Source organism: Odontesthes bonariensis, chromosome 7 (assembly GCF_027942865.1).
Source record: "Odontesthes bonariensis isolate fOdoBon6 chromosome 7, fOdoBon6.hap1, whole genome shotgun sequence".
Lineage (NCBI taxonomy): Eukaryota > Metazoa > Chordata > Actinopteri > Atheriniformes > Atherinopsidae > Odontesthes > Odontesthes bonariensis.
In genome coordinates, this window is record NC_134512.1 from 29,538,858 (window position 1) to 29,564,225 (window position 25,368).

A 25,368-nucleotide genomic window follows, 5' to 3' on the forward strand; every position below is an offset into this window, starting at 1 on the left:
CAGTGCGTGACATAAAAGATGGGGTTGCCATGGCAACCGGTAATAGAAGCAAAGAATTAAAGTCATAATCCGATCCCAGCAGGATGTAATGCTGGTCTGGCCGACTAAAAGATGCCAAGAGGAGGGGCCTCAGAGAGGCGAATGCACGTCAGAGGCCCGGAGACACGACCCCCCCCCCCCCCGGACAGGCAAAGCATTCTTCTCTTTTCTCCGTGTGAGATTCAAGCCGTACCATGAAATACATTTTTTTTTAAACTAATAAAAATAACAACTTGTAGAAAACAATTAAATAAATTGCACATTTTTCTAGTCCTCATTTGTTCAGCATTTGACCTCCTTTTGAGTACCAACAAAAAATGAGCCTAAAACAAGATATTTTTCAGTTCAGTGACGTGCTGCTAATGGAGAGAGGGAAATAAATTAGACTTATCTGTAGAAAATGAACTATTAACAGAATTGGTCAGCATTGTATCTCTGTGCTGCATATTTAAGTTTATGTAAATGTTTTATAAAAATGAGCTGATGCAATTCAAACAAGAGTTCAGAGTTCCACTATCAGTAAAATATATGCGACCGTCCTCCAAATCAGGCAGTAAGATTTTGTAGGCCACTTTGTGTCTAAAGTAAAGGGAAGGTTCTGTCTACCAGAGTAAACAAACCCCAGCAAAACCTTCACTTTTTTCCTAATTACTTCAACAACGATGAAGTTTGTTTTGGCGACAGACTTCAAACTCAGATCGTCACACAAACTAATCCTGTAGCAAGTGAAAGCTCATCCCTCTCCGGGAGATAAAGCAGCGCTCCGAATCCTTCCAACAAAAGGCTAAAGCGCCAAAACTGCGATATTCTTAAGCTGAAACTCGACATGACTGAAAAGAAAACTCATCGCCACACTAACCACATCTCAAATGTAACAGAAGGCGTTTTATCAAAAGGTTTTCTGGCCCTACTCTTCTCACTAGCTTTTGCTACAGAGTGAAAGAACAAATCCACATATTTTTACACAAGGTCAGAGCGTGCAAAAACACGACACCCACCCAGTCCTCTGTCAGGACACATGTTTGACTGCTTTCTAATCAGCATGGCAGGTTCACTAACACTGACACTGCCCTGACCTGAGCTCATCGGCTCATCTTCCTCTAATAAAGCTGGATACACACAGACATCCAACTGATCCCAACGCAGCTTGTGAGCTTTTTGGAAAATGTGCTTCCAAAAACAAAAGGGGGCTGACTGAATCCCTGTGGCTTGCCGATAACGACTCCTCTGCTTCCTGTAGGTCAGCGGTCAGAGAGCAGAACACCCCCCCCTTGATTAGCAGGGAGGGAAAGGTTGAGCCACAGGAGGCGTCAGCGGGGGGGGGGGGGGGGGGGGGGAATCATTCCAAGGTAGCGGCACGGAGAGGAAAACTGGCAAGATGCTGGACACGGCACATTGTTAGCAAACAATAGTGGTGATAAAATGATAAAAATGTGTTTCTTTAACAGTTTACAGACAAGTTATCAGTAAAAGGTGGTTTAGAAGAGGACCAAGACCGAAAGTCTTAAGTGATCTGATTAAAAATCATGTGTTCACACCTACAATTTATCCTTTGTGGATAAATAAAGAATCACCTGTCACAACAAATCTGACTGAAGCAAATGTCCCAAAAGTGTCCCCAAACTTGGCTGAACAACATCTGCTGTGAACAGGACCTCAGAAACACGAGTAAATCCTACTCACTTTTAATCGGCACATGAACAGAAAACGATTCTGGAGCAGTGTTTTTAAAGCATCCTTCTTTTTCTGGCCTCGCCGATACATTTTATTTGTGGCACGCATGAGCGTGCCAAGAATGATGCATCCTTATCAGGAGTGGAAACGCTAAGACTTGTCCCTAAAATGAAAGTTGTTTAATTATATTTGGATCATGTAGCTCAGCGAATACACTCTTACTGTACACTGATCTGGCATCACTAATATAGGCCGGGCAAAGTAATAATACCAGATATATCACAATGTCGACAGATCCAAAAATATAGTGGACGGGACTATAACTGACCTATAGCTTTTTATGTAAAGCCATTTAGAATTAGAATTCGTAAACATTTAAATTACTGCAAGACCCACATGTTGATATTTCAGAGTGGACCAGTTGTGGGGCCAGTCAGCAGGCAAGACTGTTTGATTAGTTATAGAGACTAAACCTCCCACATTTCCACACAAAAACGTTTGTTTTTACATCCCTGTTACCCCTATTCTTTCATTGGAAGCCGAAGAACAAGCCGGGGAAATCTTAAGTCAATCAAACCAAGTATTTACTATTGGTCACAAGTAAAGTATGGCAGCGCTGGACTCGAACTGACAGAGCTCTCGAAGGAAATCCGTCAGCCCGAGCAGCGATATCAGGAAATAGTTCATATTTATCTCCTTCACAATTATCTCACAGAAGTTGGACTTACACACGAACGAGTACAATTGGCCAGTTATTAGTGACGTGAACAGGCCAACCACCGTCCACGTCGTGTTCTTGGGATGTGATAAGCAACGTGTGTGTGTGTGTTGTTTTAGGCGTTTATCTAATGTAACAGACCTTTCTGACAAGACAGAGAAGCTTCATCTGTCCCAGTTATTTAGTCCAGTTATGCTATCTTAAAGTCTTGGACTATTCAGGGACATACATTGCATAATATGAGCAGAGTGGACAAGTACAAGATAGGAACATAGGTTTTTAGAGAAATACACAATGTCTAAGAACAAAGCCCATGATAACATCCTCATAGGGTTCTCCTTTGGCACCATATATTCCCTTATACAGCCCTAACCAACACAGCTGAATGCCTAACCAACCATGAAAGCAACTGTTAACCTTCAAAAATCCCTTTCTACCTGTGGGGGCCGCATTTTGGTACAGAAGCTTTCAGGAAATCCTCAAAAATTGGTGTGCTGTTAAGTGTTGTCTCCACATTTATGTGAACACACACACACACACCATATATACTGTCACTTTTTCCTTTCTTTTTATGAATTTGGCATCAGATGTCCAGATCTGGTTAATGTACAACAATGAGGCCCTGAAGGTGGAGCAGCTCTGTGTAGGCGTCTGTGTTTACATGCATTTACACATCTTGCCTTGATTTCAAAGACTTGAAGCTTGCCGTGTCCTCCGCTCTCTAACAAAGGGGTGAGCATTTTGTCTGCACCTTCAAATGCAACGTGCAAAACAGGATTCACTTTTCTTAATGCCGGCTTTGGTACTTTAGAACGTACCACGGGGGAAATAATGAGGACGTGCTGATATTTTTTCACATACTTTATTTCCTGAAAAATGCCTACAAATGCCATTTCAAACAGTTTCACATTGCACTGAAACCCAGGTGACAAAGATAAAGTTATAACAGAGAGAGGTACTAGGTAAGAAAAAGGAAGTTTCCAAAAAAATATATGAACAAAATTCCCCTTCACTGCCCCGTGACGGGGTTGAGCCTAGCCTGCAGTGTCACTGAACCATGTACTGTTGACATAGGAATCACATCTGTGTCAACCAGGGGCTAGAAACACAAAAGCCAGCAAAACTGTGTGTGTGTGTTTTTTTTGGGGGGGGGGGACCTGTCGGCCATCTGCAGCCAGACAGAAGGTAATAGGTTAGGGCAACACACCATTGAAGATAGTCGGTTTTGCTCTCTGGTTAACCTCCGTTTATCAGTCAGATATTTTATTTTTCAGCAGGTGGCCAATCAACAACCTTTTAATAAAGACACCGCCCACACACCGATTCTTCACACCTGCTGGAAGAATTCAAATAACTCGCACCTCGTGAATATGTAGATTCAGACAGCTGCTGCACGATGCCAGCGGGGGGTGGGGGGTGCTTAATTTGCACATGGAGTTTAATCTACGCCTGCATTTTAGGTGCCAAACTGTCTGACAAGCAGAGGAGTTGGTATATCCATCCTCATTAGACAAGCTACTGCAGAAAACACCAACTGACTTCGATGAGCTTAATGAACGAACAAGTCATCTTTATTTGCTTTGCAATCTTTATGGCAGAGCCATCTCCAAAACGCACTACAAACACACTAAAACAATTGGGGAATGTTGTCATCAACAGCTCTATATTATGAAGAAATTTGAAGAAAATTGTGCAAAAATAACAACTAACTGCAGTAATAAGAAGAGGCATTGACTAAAAGTAGTTTAAATGATTTGAATCAAGTAGTTTACATTGTTTTTTTAGGGGTGTTTTTGACATATTAGGTTTATCTGATAAATAATTCAATTTTGATTAATTCAATCAAGAAATGGGATTAAAAACATGTTTGTGCTTTAAATGAACTTCAAGCTAATTTATTCTTCCAGGAAAAAGAAAACATAAATAACATAACATAAATAAAGAAGCAACCATGGCTACAATTAACAGAGTAATTTAAGCTTTTTTTTTTAATCTGAGGAAGTTTTCTTGTTCAAACCTCACAGAGAAAGAATGAGTAAATAAAAGGAATCGAGATCTGAAGATTTCATAAGTTCGGTTCAAAGAGGTGCAGACACGTGTAACACCAGTGGCTAATGGGAGACTCTGGACTTAAACACACCAGCACCCCAACTGTTCTACAGTCTTAGAAAAAGAACTGCATATCTGATTTCCATGGACAATTTTTTTGGCCGACACTGGCTAACAGAACGTAAAATGTGCGTTGACATATGTCAACTCAGTCCAGCTCCTCATCCTCATGTCATGATCCACATGCTTATGATTATTGGCCCAACGGGAGGTTTTATTATGCCACATTACAACTCTGCACATACCGCCTCTTTTTTTAATGTTAGCCAAAGTGTTAAAGCATTAGCCAAGTTGCCCAGATAGAAGCTATGAATAGCACCTACTTTACCTGAAGCCCAAGTTTAAGGAGGTGCGTCTCCTAACAAGTGAGGTGGAACTCAACAGAGCCAAGCTCTGAATAGACTCGGCTCATTACAGCGTAACATAACTGATCTTACACTACGTGTATTTTATGGCCCTACTTCATTAGGGCAGTGCCAAGGCTGCAAACAAAGTGACTTTATAGTGCTGCCATTTAAGTTATCCATTGTGACTGTGAAAGCACACAAAGGGAGCCAAGATTAGAGCCCTTGAACGACAACAAACAACGTAGTGATGGATGTGCATCTGTAAATAACTTTCATACTTTCTCCGAAAGTCTCTTTCTGTCAGGGGAAACGTAAATATCAAACACTGTACAAATAAAATCAGAAGCATTCCTATCCAGAAACGTATTCAGCACCAAGCTTAACGATCAATTCTGGTCATCAATAGATGAGCGATTATGAAATCACTTGCTGTGCCGGGACACCAATAAGCATATATTCAAATCATATTTAGAAACCGAGGTTGTCATGGTTACATGGCGCCTTATAAGACAGTAATTTGAGTGTAACCCAGAAAACATTTCCAGCGTTTGGCCATCATGACCTCCTTCCAGACAGAAGCCTCTTCTATTCCAAGATGACACTAAGCACAGCCTATACTTAAACTCAACTTGCCCCAAAATAGACTCCCGATTGGCCGCAGCGTTGCAGGAGGACCTCAGTTATCTATATCACCACCTAAAGAGTCAGCACATTTCTGCCACACGCATCTGCACCAATGCAGAGAGCCTTTGGCTTCAGCTGTGGAGTCCACATGCACCACATGTGGACATGTGTTGGACAAAAAAAAACGCATTTCCCCCACCCCCACCCCTCCTAACACCCAACATGCACCACTTGGGAAACAAACTAGTCATATAAAATAAATTGGATGCAATTACAGAGTAGCTTACAAAATCTGTTGCTCCGTCTGGGGTTGTTACTGTCTGGCTCTGTTGCGCTTTATTCCCCCCTCCTTTTTTTTGACCCCATTGCTTCCTCATTGCTTTAGTTTTTCTGGTCTCCTGCTGCTTGATGCCGATGCCCTCGGCTCACTGCACGGACCTGTCCAGTTAAGGGCTCAGCTAAAACGGATGAGATCTAACTGTGGAACTGGGGCCACAAATAGGATGTGGATGTAACTCAACTTCCATCATCAAACTGCCAACAGAACGTCACAAATAGGACTCAGACAGCCACAAATAGCTCTGTTTGCATAGTGAGCGGCACCTTGTTATGCATGTCAGTACACCTCCTCTGCAGTGGATAGGGACAGATGTGTTCTGAGCTGCTGTTATTTCCATCTGCCTCGTATGAAACACAATATAAAAGCTTACTTCTGAATTTTTACCCAAATTGAAACAATGTTGGATACTGAAAAACTATTTTACTAACCCAAACATTGTTTTAGTAACATCACTGAGGAACTGGTAGCAGGGCCTTTCAGTACCACTGCTTCATGATGCCCTGCACAACCTCTATCCAAGTAACCACATGAACAACACTACATATGTGCAAACAATTCCCTCCTAGTTGGCAGAGGAGAGGCTGACAGATGCATGCCAACTATGAGGGGGAAAAAATACACTGATAGGAAAGTGCTTTTTAAAAAAAACTAAAACACCTTTAAGTGGTGAGACCAGCCCCTAAAATGACTGATCCAAGTCACTAGTTGGGATCAACTGAAGAATGACATTCACTGCTGTGACCGACAGGAACGTCCGGCATGCAAGCTTAGGTGTAGTAGCATGTAGTGGCAGAACGCACCGCGTCGTCGAAACAGCATCAAATGTGGCAAACGCAGATACATTTTCACAGTGCAAATACGTGGAACTGCATCAGCACAGGAGGGCTAATTATTACTCTGGACTAAATTATAACAACAGGCTAAATGAATACAATGAGAGGACTTAAAGAATAGCTTCCGACCAACACACATTTACATGCACACACAGATTCACAGCACCAGCTCCAGACACACTGGCTTGGCTCAGTGGATGGGAACAAAGCATGCAGTCTAGAGAGGCTTTAGACCCGTCGGGCTTTTGTGTTTGCGTGGTGCTGCCATGGGTGACCAACACACATCTAAAGGTCCAGCATCTGAGCTCCCACTGGTTCTTTGATGGGCCTGTGCTTGCCTTGCACGGGTTCCCAAAGGGCCTGCATTCTGCTCAAAAAAAAAAAAAAAAAAAAAAAAGAATCTGTACTATCAAATCTCACAACAGAATATTTATGCAAAAACATTAATGTTGTTTTTGGTGGCAAAGTGAAAAATGCAAATCACCACTAAACTATTCGTTTTGTATTAATAATAATAGCGTTCATGCAACACTTGAGAATAATTTATTATCGAGACTGTGTGCATGTTGTTTAGCCAAAAACTGCTTAAAAGTTTCACAATTAATTTCTTTGAGTGTAACCACAAAATGTCAAATCTGTACCACCCTTGTCCTCTCAGTTAAGAGGCCCCTAGTCTCTGTTTGCACTGTAAACACCCCCACAGCTTTTTGTCAGCTGTTGTCTCTTGTCATCCGAGTTGAGGCTGGCTCTGGTCATTAAGTAATAGATATCGGCTCTAATCGTGCAGCTCATTTTAACAAGATTTCTCTACTGCGTTTAACCTCGTCTCTACTGGTGGCTTGTGAGATACAACCTGGGGCTTAAACTTGGCCACTTATTCCAGTTGCTGCATGCCTCCACGTCGTTACATTTAAGTAAGCCTGTAACTTAGGCCTTAAGAGGTTTAGGGACCTATTTAATTTCATTATCGTCATTGTTATGGCCTGAAGCATCAGAATCAACAAGTCCTTTCAGAGGAAAAGACAAAAAAAATGACTCACAAGTGCCCTGAGATATGTTGTTGGTTCCTTCGTGTTATTTAGTGGTTAATGGGTTTTGGAACAGCAGCACACTAAGTAGTTACCGCACATCTAAAAAAAAAAAAAAAAAAAAAAAAAAAAAGCTCAAGTTAGTGCCTTTCCCTTTGAGCCACGCCGCTCTCCTGTCAATGCTCTGAAAACAAGTGATAGCCAACTTCTCTCTGTAGTAGTCGCCCAGCAGGCAGGTTCAGCAAGTCAGTTCGACTGAGCCCTTCCCCTAACGCACACCAACCACTCTAGACTAAACCATCGTTACATCTTCCACTGCGCAAATAAGTCGGCTACAATGCAGGCCATGTGCTGCCGCCACAGAGCCTCACCGTCACAATCACCTGTTTGTTTACGAGGGCGGACCACGTGCTTTTGGTGCACATGCATGCAAAAGCAAACATTTTTGTTTTAAGCCCCGACTTCCTTTGTGGAAGTTTGAAAGAACAAGAAAGCCCCCTGTTTACATAAGTCTTAAACCGATTAAACAACCTCAAGTTTGAGCCCTAGTTTGCAATCGAGCATTACAGCTTCCACCGCACCTTGAAATCGCTGGTCTCCGACGTAAACCCAAGTTTTTCCATTACATGCACGTCAGGCTTACTGTTGACACATACCTACATCTGACTAATGAAGCGTCATGCTTACTGGTTGTGTTGGTGCACAAAGCCTCTTGTCAATCAACAGTTTTTCTGGTTGGGAACAGGTAAAACATGCCCCTGCGGACCCATGACAAGAGCTGCATGACACAGATCAAAGCAGTATTTTGTAAACTTTGTGTCAATTACAAAAGTGGTTTTGCTGGCATTGCTTCACTCATATTTTATTAAAAGAAAGATTAACTTGGCTATTCCAGATAAACTGGACAATTAATTGGTTTTGCTATGACAAAGTCATTAAAAAGAAACGAGAGAGAGAGAGCCTTAATCTTAGTTTATAGTACCACAACACTAAACATCAAGCTCCCACTGAATGAATGCAGGCCACAGGTGAATTGCAATTCGCCATCTTTAAGAAAGCTACTCTGAAAAAGTCATTTTAAACACATGCTTCCATCCAGCTTACATTTCTGATCATCTCTGTAGTACGTTTCACAAATCCAGGGAAGAATTCTGGGAGAACACTGAAACACGAGTCAATTACCTTGAATGAAAGAACGCACTTTGATCCAATATGTATGAAAGCCAAGAGGGGCCACGTTTGAAAGGTTTTAACATGATCTCAACATCGTGAGTCAATTGTTATCATTGTGAAATAACAGTGATTTTGTCATGGGAATGGATCCATTTGTGTCATCATTTTAGGATTACAAGGCTTGTTTTCTTGACGTGTAGTTAGTAACATTTTGTTAGTTTCACCGAGTAACATTAGTCCCCCCCCCCAAAATCAATGGAAACAGTGGGATCGCCTGAAGCAGAGTCGGTTACACTCTTATTTATGCTCACAAATGCTGTGCTAAAAAGCACCCATCCACTTAACTCAGTGCAGCAAACAGAATTACGCATGCGTGCCTTGACTCCACGTTACAGATCCTCCCCTACTGCCATGACTGTGCTGGAAAATGGGTGCCAACATGGGAACCACCCATTGTCGAGCTCACCATAATCACCTTGTGATCTCAAGAAACCGAAGCTCATTTTCTCATGACAAAAAGTTACCAAATGTCGTGTTCTTATGTTATGAAAAGGCCATTTCCACTACAAAATGTACCACAGAATCAGCATGAACAATATAGTCTTATTGTCAATTAACCACAAGAGTAAAGAAGTTTTCATGTGGTTCATTATCAAATCGACCAGAGGGTCAAAACAAGCACTGCCTTGCTTTTCTCTGAACTACTTCAGCCCCCAACCGATGTCTACTGACATCTAAATAAAAAGAAATACTATATAAAAAAGGAAATACTGCCAGATGCACCAGCGCCACTAATAGCATCATCACAATGTGGATTTGATCCTTCTCCAATTTCAAAGTGGACCTCTGCACAGTCTTCAAACAACAACAACGGTGCATTTTTGTGAACAAGAGCGTTTGAGGTTGAATAACATCATAGAGCCAAAAGCAAGCATGGAGCAGATGAACTATACACAGAGGGAGGAGACGATTGTGAGCTGGAATCTAGCTTTCAACAAAAGAAACAAAGAGACTGAGAGACTTGGCTTCCCAGTAAAACCACTGTGTCACTGTGCCTCCTGTCCAGCTGGATGGGAGTGGCCGTCAACGTGACAGCACACACCGATTGCATGAAATTAAGAAATGGAGGGCCGATTATGTCCCTCGTGCTGACACAGTTACCAGATCTGAAGTGTCTGTAACAATGGTGAATACCAAGATCCATAACTGGGCTGTCCTCCGAATGTCAACAAACGGAGATCAGACTTGACAGGGGGAGAGAAAGCTGCTCCCAACGCTCCACTGTCCTCTCCTTGAAACCTGGCTGTCCGTGAAGCTCCTCTTTCATCGATTTACTGTCTCTCCGCAGGAGGCTCTGAGGGGAGGCCAGGCTGTCTTTGTCCCATCTGTCTTTCTTTCTCCTGTAGCTGAGCCGTTACGATAGATAACATCAGTTCTCCCAGCACATGCTAAAGCGGACAGAGGACGGCCCATGTGTGTGTGTGTGTGTGTGCACCTCTGCAAAAGGCGTCGTGCTTTTTGTTTGGCTGTTTCCTACATAAAAAAAAAGGCTTTCGAGATAAACCAAAACAGCAACCGTAAATGCCGACTTGAGCTCGTTAATTTAGTGAAAAAAAAAAAAAAATAGTGTTAGGTTTGAAACTACAGCATGTCTGAGGACCAACATCTGCTGCTTATGACCCGCAGGTGTTTGATAGGCCCGCCACGCTGACTGACAGGTGGCACCGGGCAATTAGGACAGCTACGCATTTTACAGTTGATGTGATATGTAGAATACGTCTCAGGTACTTACCTCAGTGCCACACGGACCGAACTTTCGTCCTGTCCCATCGCCATGATTCCTCAGAATTTTACCGATAATACCAAAAACGAATGCAAAAAAAAAAAAAAAAAAAAAAGAAAAGAGTGCGCACTCTCCCCGGTCAGGCGAGTGGACCGAGCAAACGGAGCTGCTCACCTCGACTGCGGCGACGCCATTTCAAAACTAACCCAAAGAATTATCATAACGGGGTTAAACGCATGGTTTCGGCTCGAAGATTGGTCGTGCGCCGCATCTCTGCGCAGCAGCTCTGACACGAGCCCACATACATACTGCCGCTTCTGCTGCTAGGTGAGCCATTCACGAGCGCGCGCGCAAACGCACGTACACACAGCACATACAAGCGCCGCCGTCCCTCTCCGTTCAAACCGGGGAGGGAGCCGCAATGCGTCAGCAAACCACGCCTTCTCCGGTGAAAGCGGCCGCGGGATGACGTCATAATGTGTTATTGAAATTGATCAACGATAATTATGGGGGTTACATCACAAAGAGGACACTTCTTCCCACCTTTGGACACGCCACTTAATTTGTAATTCTTTCCTACAGCTGTAACCAGTTATGTTACCTTCCAAATGCAACAAGAAATTGTTGCTTATTCTTTTCTGTTGAACATTGAACAATTCAAGGTGGATGTGCTTTCATTCTTTTTATTTTAATCACAGTCTGGGTTCACAAGTTACATTTATTTTATGGCATGGAACAAAGTTGCACAAACACAACCTGCCATTCATACCACTTAATTCCTAGGAAAAGTTTCAAATGAATAAATAATAGTTGGAGAATGGAGCAGTCAGTGCATCAAGAGAATGCTAGTCACCTTTCAATTAAACTAACTTACGGTGCCATCTTGTGGCCTCAGTCAACATGATGTCACATGAAGGAAACAGAAGATCAGCAGGATAAAAAATGAGTACATGGAAATGCCTTAACTGGTTTGTATCACTATATAATATGAACATAAACTGCTAACCATAGACTCCTGATTTTGTAACTTAATAATCAGCAGCAAAGCAAGCTAGAGATTGCTTTGTGTGTAAAAAAAAAAAATGTCCAGCACTGCAAGCCACTGCTTACTGAGTAAAAACACCATGAATACAGGAGTCCTATTACAAGCCTATCAGGTTACAAGGACATGAGGATATTTCTTACTAATGGACAGGCGTCCATGCGTATCATGGTAAAGCCAGATCAGACTGCCAACCTGAACTGTGAGGATCAGGGTCTCCCTGTGGCCAGAAACGCCTTCCGAGCTTTATTTTGTTCACAACATTTAATTCAATAATCTATAACTCCACAGGCCAGAGTACATTTACACTCTACATCAAATGAGACTCGACTGGTTTTAACCTATAAAACTGTATTCAAAGGGACCGTCTGCACAGCTTGTGTATCAGAAACTCTGCAGTTAACGCGACTTGTTTGCAAACGGTTTCCCGAGCTTTGAGAAATGATTTATTTGATTTCATCCCAGTCGTGTCTGTAACCTGCACAGATACGGAGCAAACTGACAACCTGCCAAGAAACCACGAGAGGAAGAAGAACCAGAACCCAACCACCGAAATGGCCTCAAGACAGTTTTCGCGCAGAATGCTTAAACTGCTGATTACGTTTACTAAAATCTGTAGATTTGTTGCATTTGCCTGATAAATTAGAGAACTGAACATGTTTGGGTTCATATGGTCTGCATGTCAAATCAAACTGTTACATAATGTGAAATTACAATATAAATGCTAATTTGTGAGGTTTTAAAAATAAACTGATCTGATTGCGTAATGTAAAGACTGATAATTTCGAGCATACACCTTTAAACATTAAGCCACAGTTAATATACAAGCTAGACTTTTTTTGTTTGTTTGTTTTTTGGGGGGGATTTTATGCCTTTAATGGACAGGACAGTTGAAGAGCGACAGGAAGCAGGGGTTAGAGAGAGGGGGAATGACATGCAGCAAAGGGCCGCCCGATGCGGAACTCGAACCGGGGCCAGTTGCAGCGAGGACTGTAGCCTCTGTACATGGGGCGGCTGTACAACCGACCACCCTTACAAGCTAGATTTTGTCCTTTTATGTTTTGCAGCAAGATGTTGCACATCTTCTAAAAGTCTGTGGTGGAGGTTGTTATTCTTAATGCACTCATGTGTTGGTCCAGCAGCATCAGAGCAGGTGACCTAAACAAACTGATAAAGGTGGAAACCTCAACCTGCACTAGGGACTGCTGTGACACCCCAGTAGCTGGTTGTGGAGAGCAGAATGTTACACAAGCTAATAAACAGATAACACCTGACTTTTTATGACTCTTTATAAAGACTTTATTGACTTATTTTATATAAATCATCAACCATTCATTATATTGCAATTAATCCCGTTTGAGATCTTTTAGTTTTACACGAGCAGTGCATGGATATCAATGCTATCATATGATATTTAATACACTATTATGAAACTGAACAAAATCAGTAACCAAAAGAACACTGGCATGAAGATACAAACGTGAGCTCACATGGACATTTTGTGCTGTTTCCAATCAGTGTCTGACCTTTAGTTGATAATAAATACATTACTTTGTTAGACCACTTTGAATAAGAAACCCAGTACAATTAGCTGCTAGCAGTACCATTAAAACAAACTGGCTTATATCAAAGTGAACCAGTGCAAAAGGGACATTCTGTTTTAAAGGGGAAGTTCCTGGTCCAGGTTTAAAAAAACCGAACATCTCCTTTAAGTTGTTCAGGTGAATTTGGTCACGATTATCTCAGCTGCAAGAACAAAGAAACTGTTTGTTTAAAAGGCCGGTTTAGGATAGTTACAGCATAGCAGGAAGTATTCAAACACACAAGACACCTCAAAGCTGTACTTACAGTTATATAGGCTATGGCATCATCTGACTCCACTGCGCCATAGTGTGCTGGGCTGAATCCCGACCGTCGCTAAAAGAAATTGGGGAAACTCCTTCTTGCAATCGTGGTCACACGGTAACAAAAACCCCACCCAGTATGGCTTTCACAGTGCAGACCCTCGCAGTGCAGACAGTAGCGAGCCACAATCAGTTTTTTTTTTTTTTTTAACACCAGAGTTTCAAACCAGGTTAGTGATTTTCAACAAGAATGCCTTTTCAAACCGTTTTGTGAAATGTTCAAATGTGGCGGGAAAAAACAAAACAGCCTCTTCTGCGCGTCTCCTCATTCCGGAACCTTTATGGATTTTAAACCAGAGATCATAAGAGCTTGCGTACAAACACATTGTTAATGGGTATATCACGTTTGCAGTGTGGAAAAAAGAAGGATGTTCAGACTGCAGTCACGCAAAGAGCTGTTCACAATCCTGTGAGCAACTCTTTTTTTTCTAAAGTACTGCTTTCTGCTAGCCTGGGAATTCCCATGCTGCTTTGCGCGCTATTTTATTCACACTGCAAAGGCAGCCTGGAAACCACCGCCCTTATTTTTGCCTGAGTTAGGGAACCAATCACAGAACGGGGGGGGGGGGGGGGGGGGGCAGCAAGACGATGACGACGTCTATGCGCAACACCGAAGTTTGTAGAGTGTTAATCCAACATGGCATCCAAGTAGCTTAGAACGCAAGTTTACTTTTGAAAAAGAGCAACATTTGGCGTTGAAAGATTTCATTGCCTTCTTCCTCGTCGAATTTCTGTCGCTCTACATACGTCATCTGGTATAAGTGATACAATTGGCTATGAATTGCGCGCAAAGCAGCATGGGAAGAACCAGACGCCATTTGATAGACATTCGTAGCGCCCAATAAACGGCTCTAGGCATTCGTAAACCACGCCTCAAATACGAGAAAATGCACACCTAGTTCCCAGACCACCATCTCATCGAGATGTGGACGCGTCAGCCAGGCTAGCTTTCTGCCGTTCATCCAGCCAATAATTATTGTGGCCAGATGATTTCTTTGTTGTTTGAAAAGAGATCATCTCAAAAGGGGACCACGTCATCCGTTGCAGTTGCTGATGTTTGTGTTTTGACGGCTCTATTCTGTCCTGGGACTTTAATCACCCCAGCAACACTGTCATAGTTCATCTCTGCTAACATCAATGCTGGCAACTCTTGTTCCCTTTTTGGAATGATGAAGAGGATGATGGGAAATGAGGAGAATGCACGACGGAAAAAAAGTCACAGGTGAGACAAAGGCAGGCAGGAAAAAAAAACCAAAGACATACGAGTCACCAGAGCAGGAGAATGCAACAGTTCCAGTCAGTTCACAGCCACTAGAGGGCAATGAGTTTACCATTCTTCCCCGCATGAGAAGTCCTCCCAGTCCTCAACAGAAAAGAGCGGAACCAAAAGACAAGAGTAGAGAGAGAGAGAAAACCTGCCCCATCTACTCTACGTCTGAAGCCTCATTGTCAGAGTTCAGGTAGTTGCTGCCTTTTACCCGGACGTAGTGCACGTGACGATTGTCGTTGGGCGCGGAGTGCTCGCAGGAGCAGAGCTGCCTGGCGAACAGGTTCTCGATGTCCTCCAGCTGTAGGCCCTGGGTCTCCGGGAGGCAGCCCAGGACGAAGAGGAGGGCCAGCACCACCAGGCCAGTGTACATGAAGAACGCACCTATGAGACAGATCCATGTGTGAGTTTTACACATGCAGGACTCTCACATCGTAAAACTATCACAGCACTTTAGAGTTTTATTTTTGATTCATCAAACGATTGCATTCCAAGCACGATAACCTACTGATAAACAGATCTACTCGGGGAAAAAAAATAAAAAAAAAAATAAAAAAAAATCAAGCAATAAGCTGCCAAAACTTGCAAAAAGGCAGCCTTTACATCTTATCTGGCTTCTTTTATTTTGACTGTTGAATGCTGAGGCATGTTGTGTTGCTGTGTGGGCAACTTTCTGCCGACGTTCAGTTCAAGGACAAAATTCCTGCTGAATCTGAAAGTTTAATCTGGTTTCTGTCAATGATGGGCAAGCCATAACGTACAAGTCACGGCACCACGATACTTTCCGCACTGTGGTTCACTATGTGATCTAATCAGTCCTCAAAAATATTTTTCCAACAGCATTTTGTTTCTATTTATTTAAATTCTTGGCTTTTTCTGTTCAGCACGCTGTCGTTGTTGGATTGTCTCCTGATTGCGGACCCATAAGTCTCAACATCAGAGATCTTTAGTTGTTGGGAAGTTATTCTGGGTTCCTCTGCGACTGGTCAACAACTGCAGGGAAGGTTTGGATTTTCCGTTTGTCACCGCCCGCCTGACTGCGGTCCAAAGTCTTCACAGGGGGCTCTGTGACCTTTTCCTGCCTGATGAGCATCGGCGACTCACTGTTCCTCAGAAATCTCCTTTGCTCGTGACATCATACACTTCCACAACCGTGTGCTGTTAGCACAAGACTTTGTTCGATCCCGCACCTGATTTAACACCCCGCAGGTTCAAACATACCTTTGCATCTCACTGATTAAATATTGGATCATTTTCCACAATCAGTACAAAAACGACTGAGTCATTTCTCTCTTGGTCTACTTTAAGGTTTTGTGTGAAAATGTGACATTCATTTCATTTCTATGCAGAAACGGAACCATCTACTCTCTCTCTTTAATGTAACCACAAGTAAACTCAGTTGAGGTTCATCTTATCTTCCCAACCACTGTCCTGCTGTAATAAGCAACGGGCAGTCAAAGTAACTACATCTGGTTATACAGAAAAAAAAAAAAAAAGACTTCTATGTTTAGGCTAAAGAAACAGTCTCCCTTTGTAGGGGAGGCTCTCTGGCAACACATTCTTAAACACAAATATAGACGCAGTAATACCAACTGAAAAGGACTAATTTCCCTTTGATCGGATCAGAAATCGAGTTTCAAATCAAAACGAGCACGTTAAGGTTGAAAAGGTCACTACGACGCAGCCATATTCTGACCTCCTGATGCAGTCTTACCATAGTAAGTCAGAAACTCTGCGACATGAAGAAAAGTCAGAGACACGAGAACGTTGAAGCTCCAGTTGACGGCGGCTGAGCAGGCATTGCCGGTGCTGCGTGCCCAGAGCGGGTAGATCTCAGAGTTCACTGTCCAGGGCATGGGGCCCATACCTGTAAGATTTATCACATGAAGGTAGTGAAACATCAGCCACTGGTTACTGCTCTTTATCATAACGGCACGCTTTGTGTTTTTGGTTTAGCTTTTTCTGAGCACGTGCAGAAAAAGCTCTTTCCTTTGATCTGAAGCTGACTCGGTTAAAAGGCCACACTGCAGAGTGTGAAAGGCATGAGATTTTTATTTTTTTTTTTTTTCTGAGATGTGTGAAGCTAACAGTCACGGGAGAGTCAACGTGAGTCATGTGTATATGACGCTTGTTAAATGTGAGCCGTAAAAAACGGAAAAAGAAAGAAGAAAGTCACTTCAGACCTGGAGCAAAGGAAGCAAGGTAGAGGAGGAGGCCCATCAGGACAATCCAGGAGTAGGGTGTAGGACAGTAGTTATAGGCCCAAATAGGGCTGTCAGGTGCCTCCGTCCTATTGGAACACCTGGATGGAAAAGTAAAACTCAATGAAGCTCATTTCAAATCAGTCTTAATTATCCATAAAAAAAAAAAAAAAAAAAGAAGTCTGGTTTGTTGCCTTTGCGCAAGCACAGAAATGCATCTGATGCATCTGAATATCACACGGATACACTGAGATTCAGTTCCTGACCTTCCCCAGGCTGCGGAATCGGTGGACGACTGGTTTACAGGAACGCAGGTTGAATCGTACACTCCTGTGGCGTTTTCGCGGTAGCAGAACCCACAACCTGGATCCAGCATGCACAGCTCACAGGACCTGCGGGGCGGAGCTGAATCAGCGGGTGCTCACACAGCGATGGAACGCTTTAATGCTCTGTCAACGGTGACAATGTAAGGCTGTGATGACGGCAAAACGTGACGAAAAGAACACGCTCAGAAGCAGAATTAAGGTGCATGAAACCATACCTGTGACCCGACTCGTGTGAGGAGTTGGACTTCATCAACTTAAATGATTAAATCATCATTTTGAATAATGTTCTATCAAAGTCATATGCATATGTATGTATGTGACATATGTAAAGTATCATCATATCACTTCTAAAACTCCTTAAAGGGATAGTTCGCCTCTTTTGATGTGAAGCTGTATGACATCCCATATTAGCAATATCATTTATGAACATTTTCTTACCCCCTGCTGCGTCCTGTGAGCCGAGTTCCGGTCTTGTTTTGGTGTTGACGAAAGTAGTCCGGCTAGTTGGCGCTATTTTCTCTCCCTTCGTATCACTGCGTGCAGCCAGCTGCCGACAGCCGCGCCAGTTACGGTGTTTGCTGCTCAGAAGCAGGGGTCTACACGGTCTACACAGCACGCAGTGATACGAAGGTAGAGAGAAAATAGCGCCAAGCGATTGTGAGGTCTGACTTTTTCTGGTGAACGATTTTGTGATGTAATACATTTGTATAACTCCTTTGAACACATATTGTTTTGAGAAGCAAAACGCTTTATTTTTGCAAGCGGACTACCTTCGTCAACGCCAAAACGAGGCCGGAAATCGGCTCACACGACGCAGTGGGGGGTAAGTCAATGGTCATAAATGATATTGCTAATATGGGATGTCATACAGCTTCATGTCAAAAGAGGCGAACTATCCCTTTAAAAAGGCACCTGGACTCCCAAGTGTCCACTAGCGTAATGTGTGGCTCCTGCTGAGGATTTTTTTTTTTTAATGGAGAAAAACTGATTCATGTCATATATTTAAGGATAACGGGGACGTGGCGGTCAGAGCAGCTAGCTCTGATGAAAGGAAAAGAAAAAAGAACCAAATAAAACAAGACTTACATGACTAACAACCAATCTCTGACTCTCTCCAACCTGTTGGTTTCAATGAGAAAATGGACAAAACGTGCCTGCCAAATGTTTTGTTTGGGTTTTTTTTCTCTTACCCATACAGCCCGCAGGTTGAGTTATGAGAGTCAACCGGATGGAGGGCGACTGGTGGAGAGTTTTGGGCCGACAGCAGGAACCCGACGGCCAACAAAGTCAAACTCAGAGCGGTACCTGTGTTAAAGAAAAGCAAACATGCACTTGAATAATGGACAGCACCATTTACACCCACGGCATTACAGAACACGTTTCCCTGAAACTCATAAAGCATCTACACCCCATGTCTGTTGACGACATCATGCGTTGCAGACTCGCTTAGAATCTCGTCTGTATAAACTTTGCAACGTGTTGGACAAACATGGCTCCCTCCCATGGAGGACTGTTGCTGAGTTGCCACTTTTACATGGAAATGCAGGCAAAATCATTCACACAAAGGGGGCCGAGTTCAGATTTCATTTGTCATTTTTGTGATGCATTTGCATACATAAAGAAACAAGACGACAGCTGCTTCTACACAACATCACGGAAACTTTGTTCATCCCTGGAGTGTTCGGATGCTGCCATTAACCTGACAGAGGCTTGCACCAATTTGTGATCCTATTGATTTTAAAAGCACACCATCATCTGACAAAATCTCATTCATCTCATCTCCCATTAAGGGACAGGCGTCTGAGGGGTGAATTTGGGCCACAGAGCAATATGTGCGGCTTTCTTCTCCACAAAGAAGCTAAGGTTTGTCATAAAACGGTTGACATCACATTTGGTAGTTTTGACAGTAGTCGGCTTGTTTGAAAAAAATGTTTTTAGAAATAACCCAAGGGTGCTCATAGCTCTGCTATGCCAGCTTGTTCTTTGGCCACTGCTGCCTCTTCTGCCTCTTCTTCTTCTTCTATAGCCACCAGTTGACTCGAAACTATAGTGAATCACATCCCCTCTAGTGGTAGAAAATGATATTACTGCAAATATCTCAGCTGAATAATGCATTTGAGTTTACACAAAACTTCATAGGTATCGTTTTTCCAATTCTGTTAACAGCCGTTTGGATTCTGGTTTGACGTTTTAAAAAGTTTTTTATATATATATATATATATATATATATATATATAAAAAACACTTGTAATGCACATATTAAAAATGTCAATCTGAAGGACTGACTATGAATCTACAATGCTGTGCCGTGAACTTTGTGGCGCATTCAAGGACACCTCCTAAACTTAGAAATCAATACTTAAATAGCCACAAAAACAGTACAATGTATTTCATTCATATTTTCCTGTGGTGGAATAGATACATTAATCAAACAGGCATCCCATATCAAAGCAGTGTTTCAACTGATAAGTTGCCCTTTTTGCTTTTTTTACAACTGAAATTACATTTTTTGTCTAAAAAGCGACAGTATAGTGCGTCATTATTGGTAAATATTTGTAGAAAATACAGTGATATATATCCTGTATCACCATTCTGTCTAAATATAAAGAGATATCACTTTGTGGACCGTAACTTCCAGTCCTAATGAGGTTAGAAATAAATTCAAGGTAATCACTGTCCATTTTAGGCGCCTTCGAAAAGGATCGTGGACTGCATGAAAAGGCAAAAGAGCACAAGTCAGTCAGTGTGCTTGTTTGCTTGTCTGGATGTCCCAAATTAGGTCAATTTTTACTTAGTCTGATAATCACTTTAGCACTCTCAAGAGTTACAAACCGAAAAGACTGCCCAGAGTCAGCTTCCTGCGGCCCACCCTCTCCACAAGCCAAACTCCAACCAAGGTGAACACAAAGTTGGTGGCCGAAGTTGCTGCAGCCAACCAGATTGCCTGTTTATCATCCCGCACCCCCGCCATCTGCAGAATGGTTGCACTGTAGTACCTAAACAAGAACGAGATTTACTCAAGAGGACATGCCACGACGAGCATTTCCAGTCAGAAAGATGAGAAACACGCAGGCTCTGATTTTATCATTTGGGCTTTTTTAACAGCGAGCAATGTTATCAGGAGGTCTTCAGATGACACTGTGGGACCCGTGACAAGATTAACAGTGAACTTACATGACCGTGTTGATCCCGGACAGCTGCTGAAACATCTGGAGGCCACAGCCAACAATCAGAGCCCTGCGCGTCGGCCCGTGCCTGAGCATGCGCAAAATGACAACACCTCCTAAAAAGAAGAAAAGAAATTCAACCAAAAGTGTTTAACAGAAAATAAAACTGCCACTTTGTCACAAATACAGCCCAGCTGCGCAACCATTGAATTCCATCCCAACATCGATCTCGCACCTCCACCAGCCTCCTTCTCCTCCTCCTCGATGCTGGCTCTGATGGCGTCGTACTCCTCGTCGACGTTCTGGTATCCTCGGATCCGGCTGAGAACTTGACGGGCGTCTTGGCTCCGGCCCTTTTGGAGGAGCCAACGGGGGCTCTCCGGCAGGATGATGAAGCCGAAGAACTGCAGCACGGCGGGCAGGATGGACAGACCCAACATGTACCTGGAGCGTGAAGAGAATGAAGAGGAGTGAGGGGGAGGGATGCTGTAGAGTGTCGAACTGTTCCAGCCAAAGAAGTCTCCCTGGTGCCCTGGGTGGCATTACAGCGAGTCACGGACCGCAAATTAGGACAAAAAACTTCACACGGTAGGAGCAGTTTCAGTAAATGATAAAGGACTGCAGGAGAGAGAGAGGGGGGAGAGAGTGGGGGGGACAAACCAAAATGAACTCCTGTCTTATTTCGGGGTCTTTCTTCACAATAAGGTCTCATTTTCACAATCCTATCTGCTCTCACATGCCATGTAAATTCATCTCGATAACTGATTACAGATAAAATTCTTTATTCTCAATTTATCCCTGCTCACCCCATTACTTCCAGTTAAGATGTGTTAGCTCCAGTGTGCTAGTGTCCTGATTTAATTAAATATATATATATATATATATATTCCCTACCCTTGTGTATTTATGTGTACAAGAATGTATGAATGTGACTATGTATGTATATATGATTTCATTATATGGGGAATAAGGGCTCGACAGGGTGGAAGGGGTTTTGAGTTCATATTGTGCTTCCACTGTTAATATTGTATACAAATGAACAGATGTATTATGTTTAAAACAAAAAAAAAAACAATAAAAAACAGATGAGAAAGAAAAAAAACTCCTGTCTTAAAAAGTTAATAGCAAGGATGACGGCATAGAAAAAAATGCGTACCTCCAGCCATCGTGGCTCAGGTAGCTAAAGGCCCCGTCCACCACACTGGCGATGAACTGGCCACCAGTGATGAAGAGGGAATTGACAGTGACCAGCTGACCTCTCAGGTGAGAAGGGGAAACCTCTGCGATGTAAACAGGAACGGTCATAGACGCAATGCCTGATGAGGGAAAGAAAAACGTTTCATGTTAAATAAAAGTTCTAACTTTGTGCTGGTACGTGAACCTTAATCTTATGCTTTATTCAAGTTAAAAGGAACTGAAACTCTGCAGAAGCAAGGGTGGAACTGGATTTAGGCTGCTGATAGAAGTCTCTTTGCCTGGACACACATATCACTTTAAAAAATACTCACTTACCAATGCCCAAACCCACTGTGATTCGGCCAACAAGAAGGACCACCTTGTCCGGGGCAATACTCAGTATAATCCCACCGACACTGAAGATGAAACTGGCCATTAGGATACAAATCCTGCGCCCCAGCCACCCATTCAAAAAGCCCCCACTCAGGGCGGAGAGCGCCGCCGCCCCGACGGTGCTGGACACCAGCAGCTCCTGCCACAGGGCGCTCAGGTTCATCTCCTTCTTCAGGAGCAACATTGCCCCGGAAACCACCCCAGTGTCGTACCCGAAGAGGAATCCTCCCAGGGCAGAGAAAAACGCCAACACGTAGACGAACCTCGGCGTGGAGTCATCTTGGCCCAGGGGGTTCTCACCAATGAGCCGCTTCTCTCCGCCGTCCACAGTTCTCGGTCTCCGGCTGCTCATGGCGCTGCCGGTGTGCTTCAGGCTGTCTTCATCGTGGCTGCTGGAGCTGGACACAGGAGAGAGCTGGAGTTAAGCCCACAGCCCAGGGCTCGTGGATGCAGTTGTTCGTCATTGCACATTCATGAAGCGACTTCGTGACGTACGTCGGGACTTTCACGGCAATTTGGCTAATTTAGCGGACGTTTCGTTTCAAACCCGTAAGCAAGATTCCGTAACTGCGGTGGATACAGGTGTCACCTCGTGACGGGTTTGCCACAAAGATGCACTTTGGCAGCTTTAAGCTGAGTTCACATATTTGTTTACCCCTCTGATAGTGCTCTGTGCGCGGCCATGTTTGCGTGACGTCACCAACCCTACACCCATACAAAGATGGTTTTGTGCAGGAACGGACGGACAGGGACCCCCAGATATCCCTGGCACCCTAGAACGGACTACATTCAAAATATCTACTTTTTTTTCCTTCTGAATCAACTACAATAAAATGCAGATATCAGTTGCCTTTCATTGTTAAGCTCGCACGCGCTTTGGTCCGCCAGTCTTTAAACAACACCCAACTTTTTAAAAGTAGCTTTAAAAAACTTGTATTTCAAATAAACGTTTTGTCCCGGTTCAAAAGTGCCTCTTTCTTTTTTTTTACTAACAACGTTTACGTAAGCCGTACTCTACAAAGTCTCAATGTTGACCCGAACGACACATTAGTTGCTCAGGTGTGTTCTAAAATCGGAGTTCATATGAACTCAAATAAACCTTACCTCAAAAATGACATCTGCTGATGACAGAAAGAAAAAAGAAAGAACCCTCTTTTGAAGCTCCTCAGCAGACCGTGTCCTGCTCAACAAAACAGGAAGCCTCTGTGAGGAATCATATGATTTTGACCAAAGAGAAGGAGGAACGCCCGTCCGAGTTGTAATAAGGTTAAACTCCTGTGATCCTTGCACAGCAGGCAGCCGTGTTAACTGATAGTATCAACCCTGTGAATATAGCTGGAACTAGCTTCCAGGCTGCCAGACTTTCTTGCAATCTTTTAAAGTGGCTTCGAACAAGCTCTTTTTAAATTTGTCCTTTGGACATTGTCTGCTTGTACCTGGCCATTTTAAGACCAGCTCAAGTGTTGTGTCTACGTATGACAAAAAGCCTGGCAGAGAGAACCAATGTGAAATCTATGAAAAAGGCCAGAGGCAGCACTGGCAAGCAAGCAGAAACAGCAAAGAGCTTCTATTTTGAAGGTATTGCAGGTGTCACAGTGGAGACGCACAAATGAGAGACTACGGAATGTAAAGACTGTGAATAATACAAAAAAAAAGGAACATAATAAAAAAAACAAAGAAATGCTAAAATCAATGTGGCATTTTTTTCAGAAATATATATATGTTTACATGCACTTAATTGCTTTATCATTTGGTTAAAGCAATGGAATTTTGTCTTTTGCTATTTTTAAGTTCCCGCTGCTCTATTCAGATATTTCCTCCACAGCGATAGGGAGAGCCCTGATAAGATTAAGATTTATTGTCATACACATGAAATTGGTCCTCCAATTTTAACCCATCCAGGTTGGCACCTGTTGACACACTCATGTACAGGGTCATACACTCATAGATGCCAACCTGGAGTGGTGGGCAGCCATTCACTCCACCCAGGGAGCATGGTGTCTTGCTCAAGGGCACCTCAGACAAGGAGGTGGACTGACACCCCTCCAGCTGTCAGTTTCACCAATCTTTTGAGTGGTGAGAGTGGGAATTGAACCACTAACCTTCTGGTTGTTGGACAACCAATTCTAACCACTGAGCCACGGCCGCCTAAGCATGCCATTGGCCACAGATTGGATAATCAATCAGTAGCCTCTTTCACCCAGGGATTGATGTGTCTTTGCTGTGCATTGTGTTATTCGCGAAAGCAAAGCGGCGTAACTGGGGTTGGAGTTGATTCGCCACTGATCCGCCTCTGACCCTGCAAGGGGACTGGCAACAGAGGCAAAACAGTCCCTCCATGTGTGTGCTTACACATCAGTCAAACATTGTGGATCTGGTGACTCAGCTGATTCCGCTATGCCAGCTTGATGTATGTAAGCAGTGGCGATTCTAGAGTCTGTGGGGGCCCCAAGCAAAAAAATTCTAGGGGGCCCTACCGACCAGTGTTCGTCACCAAAACATCTGACACCAACGAAAAATGTATGAAATAAAACCTCTTTTTAATTCCAAACATGTTCCAAACATGAAAAACATTGTTATTTTTAAAATATACATGTAAAGAATAAATGAATGACTAAAAAAGACTACTTTTTCTACGTTGGCACTTGATATTCGCCTGTTGCTATTTATCTACTGGGTGTAGCTGGCCATCCAATAATAATTGTGTTCATTTAAAGATTCTTTGTGACAAGTAAAGCTGTTCATGATATTGATTTCATAAGTATGGTTTTTATTTTCCACTAGCCTTGAATTTCCGGCGAATGTTGCCAACAATCGCAAACACTCTGAGGGGCTAGTTCTCCGCGAACATAGCCTACAGTGGAACTTGACGTGAGTTTGACGAAGTCAACAATGCAATTATGGAATTATAGAATGGCATGTTAACTAGACAATCTTTGACTAAATCATTTAAATTTAACTGTTCAAAGAAAACATGTTCACCACGAACGTTCAACACTGTTTGAGACAGTTTATAAAGTAACTAGACAATCTTTGATTGAATGCACCTCAGCTCGGGGTTCCCCTGGTGGCTCGGGGCTCCAAGCAGTTGCCTGCCTTGCCTGTTGACAAGGTGCGCCTCTGTATGTAAGTACACAGTGATGCGGCGCTGATGCACCTCTGTTAGACGTGTGAATGACAAGGCAAAAAAGTGTCGGGTCAACGAGGATGGGTTTTTTTGCGCC

The 25,368-nt window shown here is 43.1% G+C and overlaps 2 protein-coding genes and 1 long non-coding RNA gene across 10 annotated transcripts in view; all 3 read right to left on the reverse strand.

The window, feature by feature from the left end:
* The window catches only part of kif21a (kinesin family member 21A), a 44,957-nt gene extending 33,909 nt beyond the window's left edge, over positions 1-11,048 (reverse strand). For all 6 annotated transcript variants that reach the window (XM_075470497.1, XM_075470495.1, XM_075470494.1 and 3 more), the window contains exon 1: positions 10,678-11,048. In XM_075470497.1, the coding sequence (XP_075326612.1) occupies positions 10,678-10,721 (44 nt within the window). In that variant the 5' untranslated portion in view covers positions 10,722-11,048. The remainder of the gene's footprint in view (positions 1-10,677) is intronic.
* A 1,937-nt stretch (positions 11,049-12,985) lies between these two features.
* LOC142384331 (uncharacterized) lies at positions 12,986-14,192 on the reverse strand. Its single transcript, XR_012770048.1, has 2 exons — positions 13,559-14,192; positions 12,986-13,456 (listed from the first exon to the last, which is right to left on the reverse strand). It is a non-coding gene; the product is annotated as an uncharacterized LOC142384331 (long non-coding RNA).
* A 450-nt stretch (positions 14,193-14,642) lies between these two features.
* Positions 14,643-23,672, reverse strand: LOC142384330 (proton myo-inositol cotransporter-like). Of its 3 annotated transcripts, none has more exons than XM_075470503.1 (11): positions 23,249-23,672; positions 22,088-22,533; positions 21,732-21,891; positions 20,811-21,019; positions 20,583-20,691; positions 20,241-20,404; positions 18,599-18,713; positions 17,349-17,474; positions 17,065-17,183; positions 16,596-16,748; positions 14,643-15,265 (listed from the first exon to the last, which is right to left on the reverse strand). In XM_075470503.1, the coding sequence occupies exons 1-11, from the start codon at positions 23,260-23,262 to the stop codon at positions 15,039-15,041; spliced, it is 1,842 nt and encodes a 613-aa protein (XP_075326618.1). In that variant the 5' UTR covers positions 23,263-23,672; the 3' UTR covers positions 14,643-15,038. The 3 variants fall into 3 exon arrangements, with proteins under 3 accessions (XP_075326618.1, XP_075326617.1, XP_075326616.1); XM_075470502.1 differs by having other exon boundaries at positions 22,088-22,536; XM_075470501.1 differs by having other exon boundaries at positions 22,088-22,542.
* Between the last annotated feature and the right edge of the window lie 1,696 nt (positions 23,673-25,368).

Excerpts from the sequence above, each read along its gene's own strand:
- LOC142384330 (XM_075470501.1), bottom strand. Across the intron at positions 17,475-18,598 it reads TCAACCTGCGGGCTGTATGG|GTCCTGTGAGCTGTGCATGC; the intron begins GTAAGAGAAAAA and ends TCCGCCCCGCAG. Across the intron at positions 16,749-17,064 it reads CCTTGCTTCCTTTGCTCCAG|GTATGGGCCCCATGCCCTGG; the intron begins GTCTGAAGTGAC and ends TAAATCTTACAG.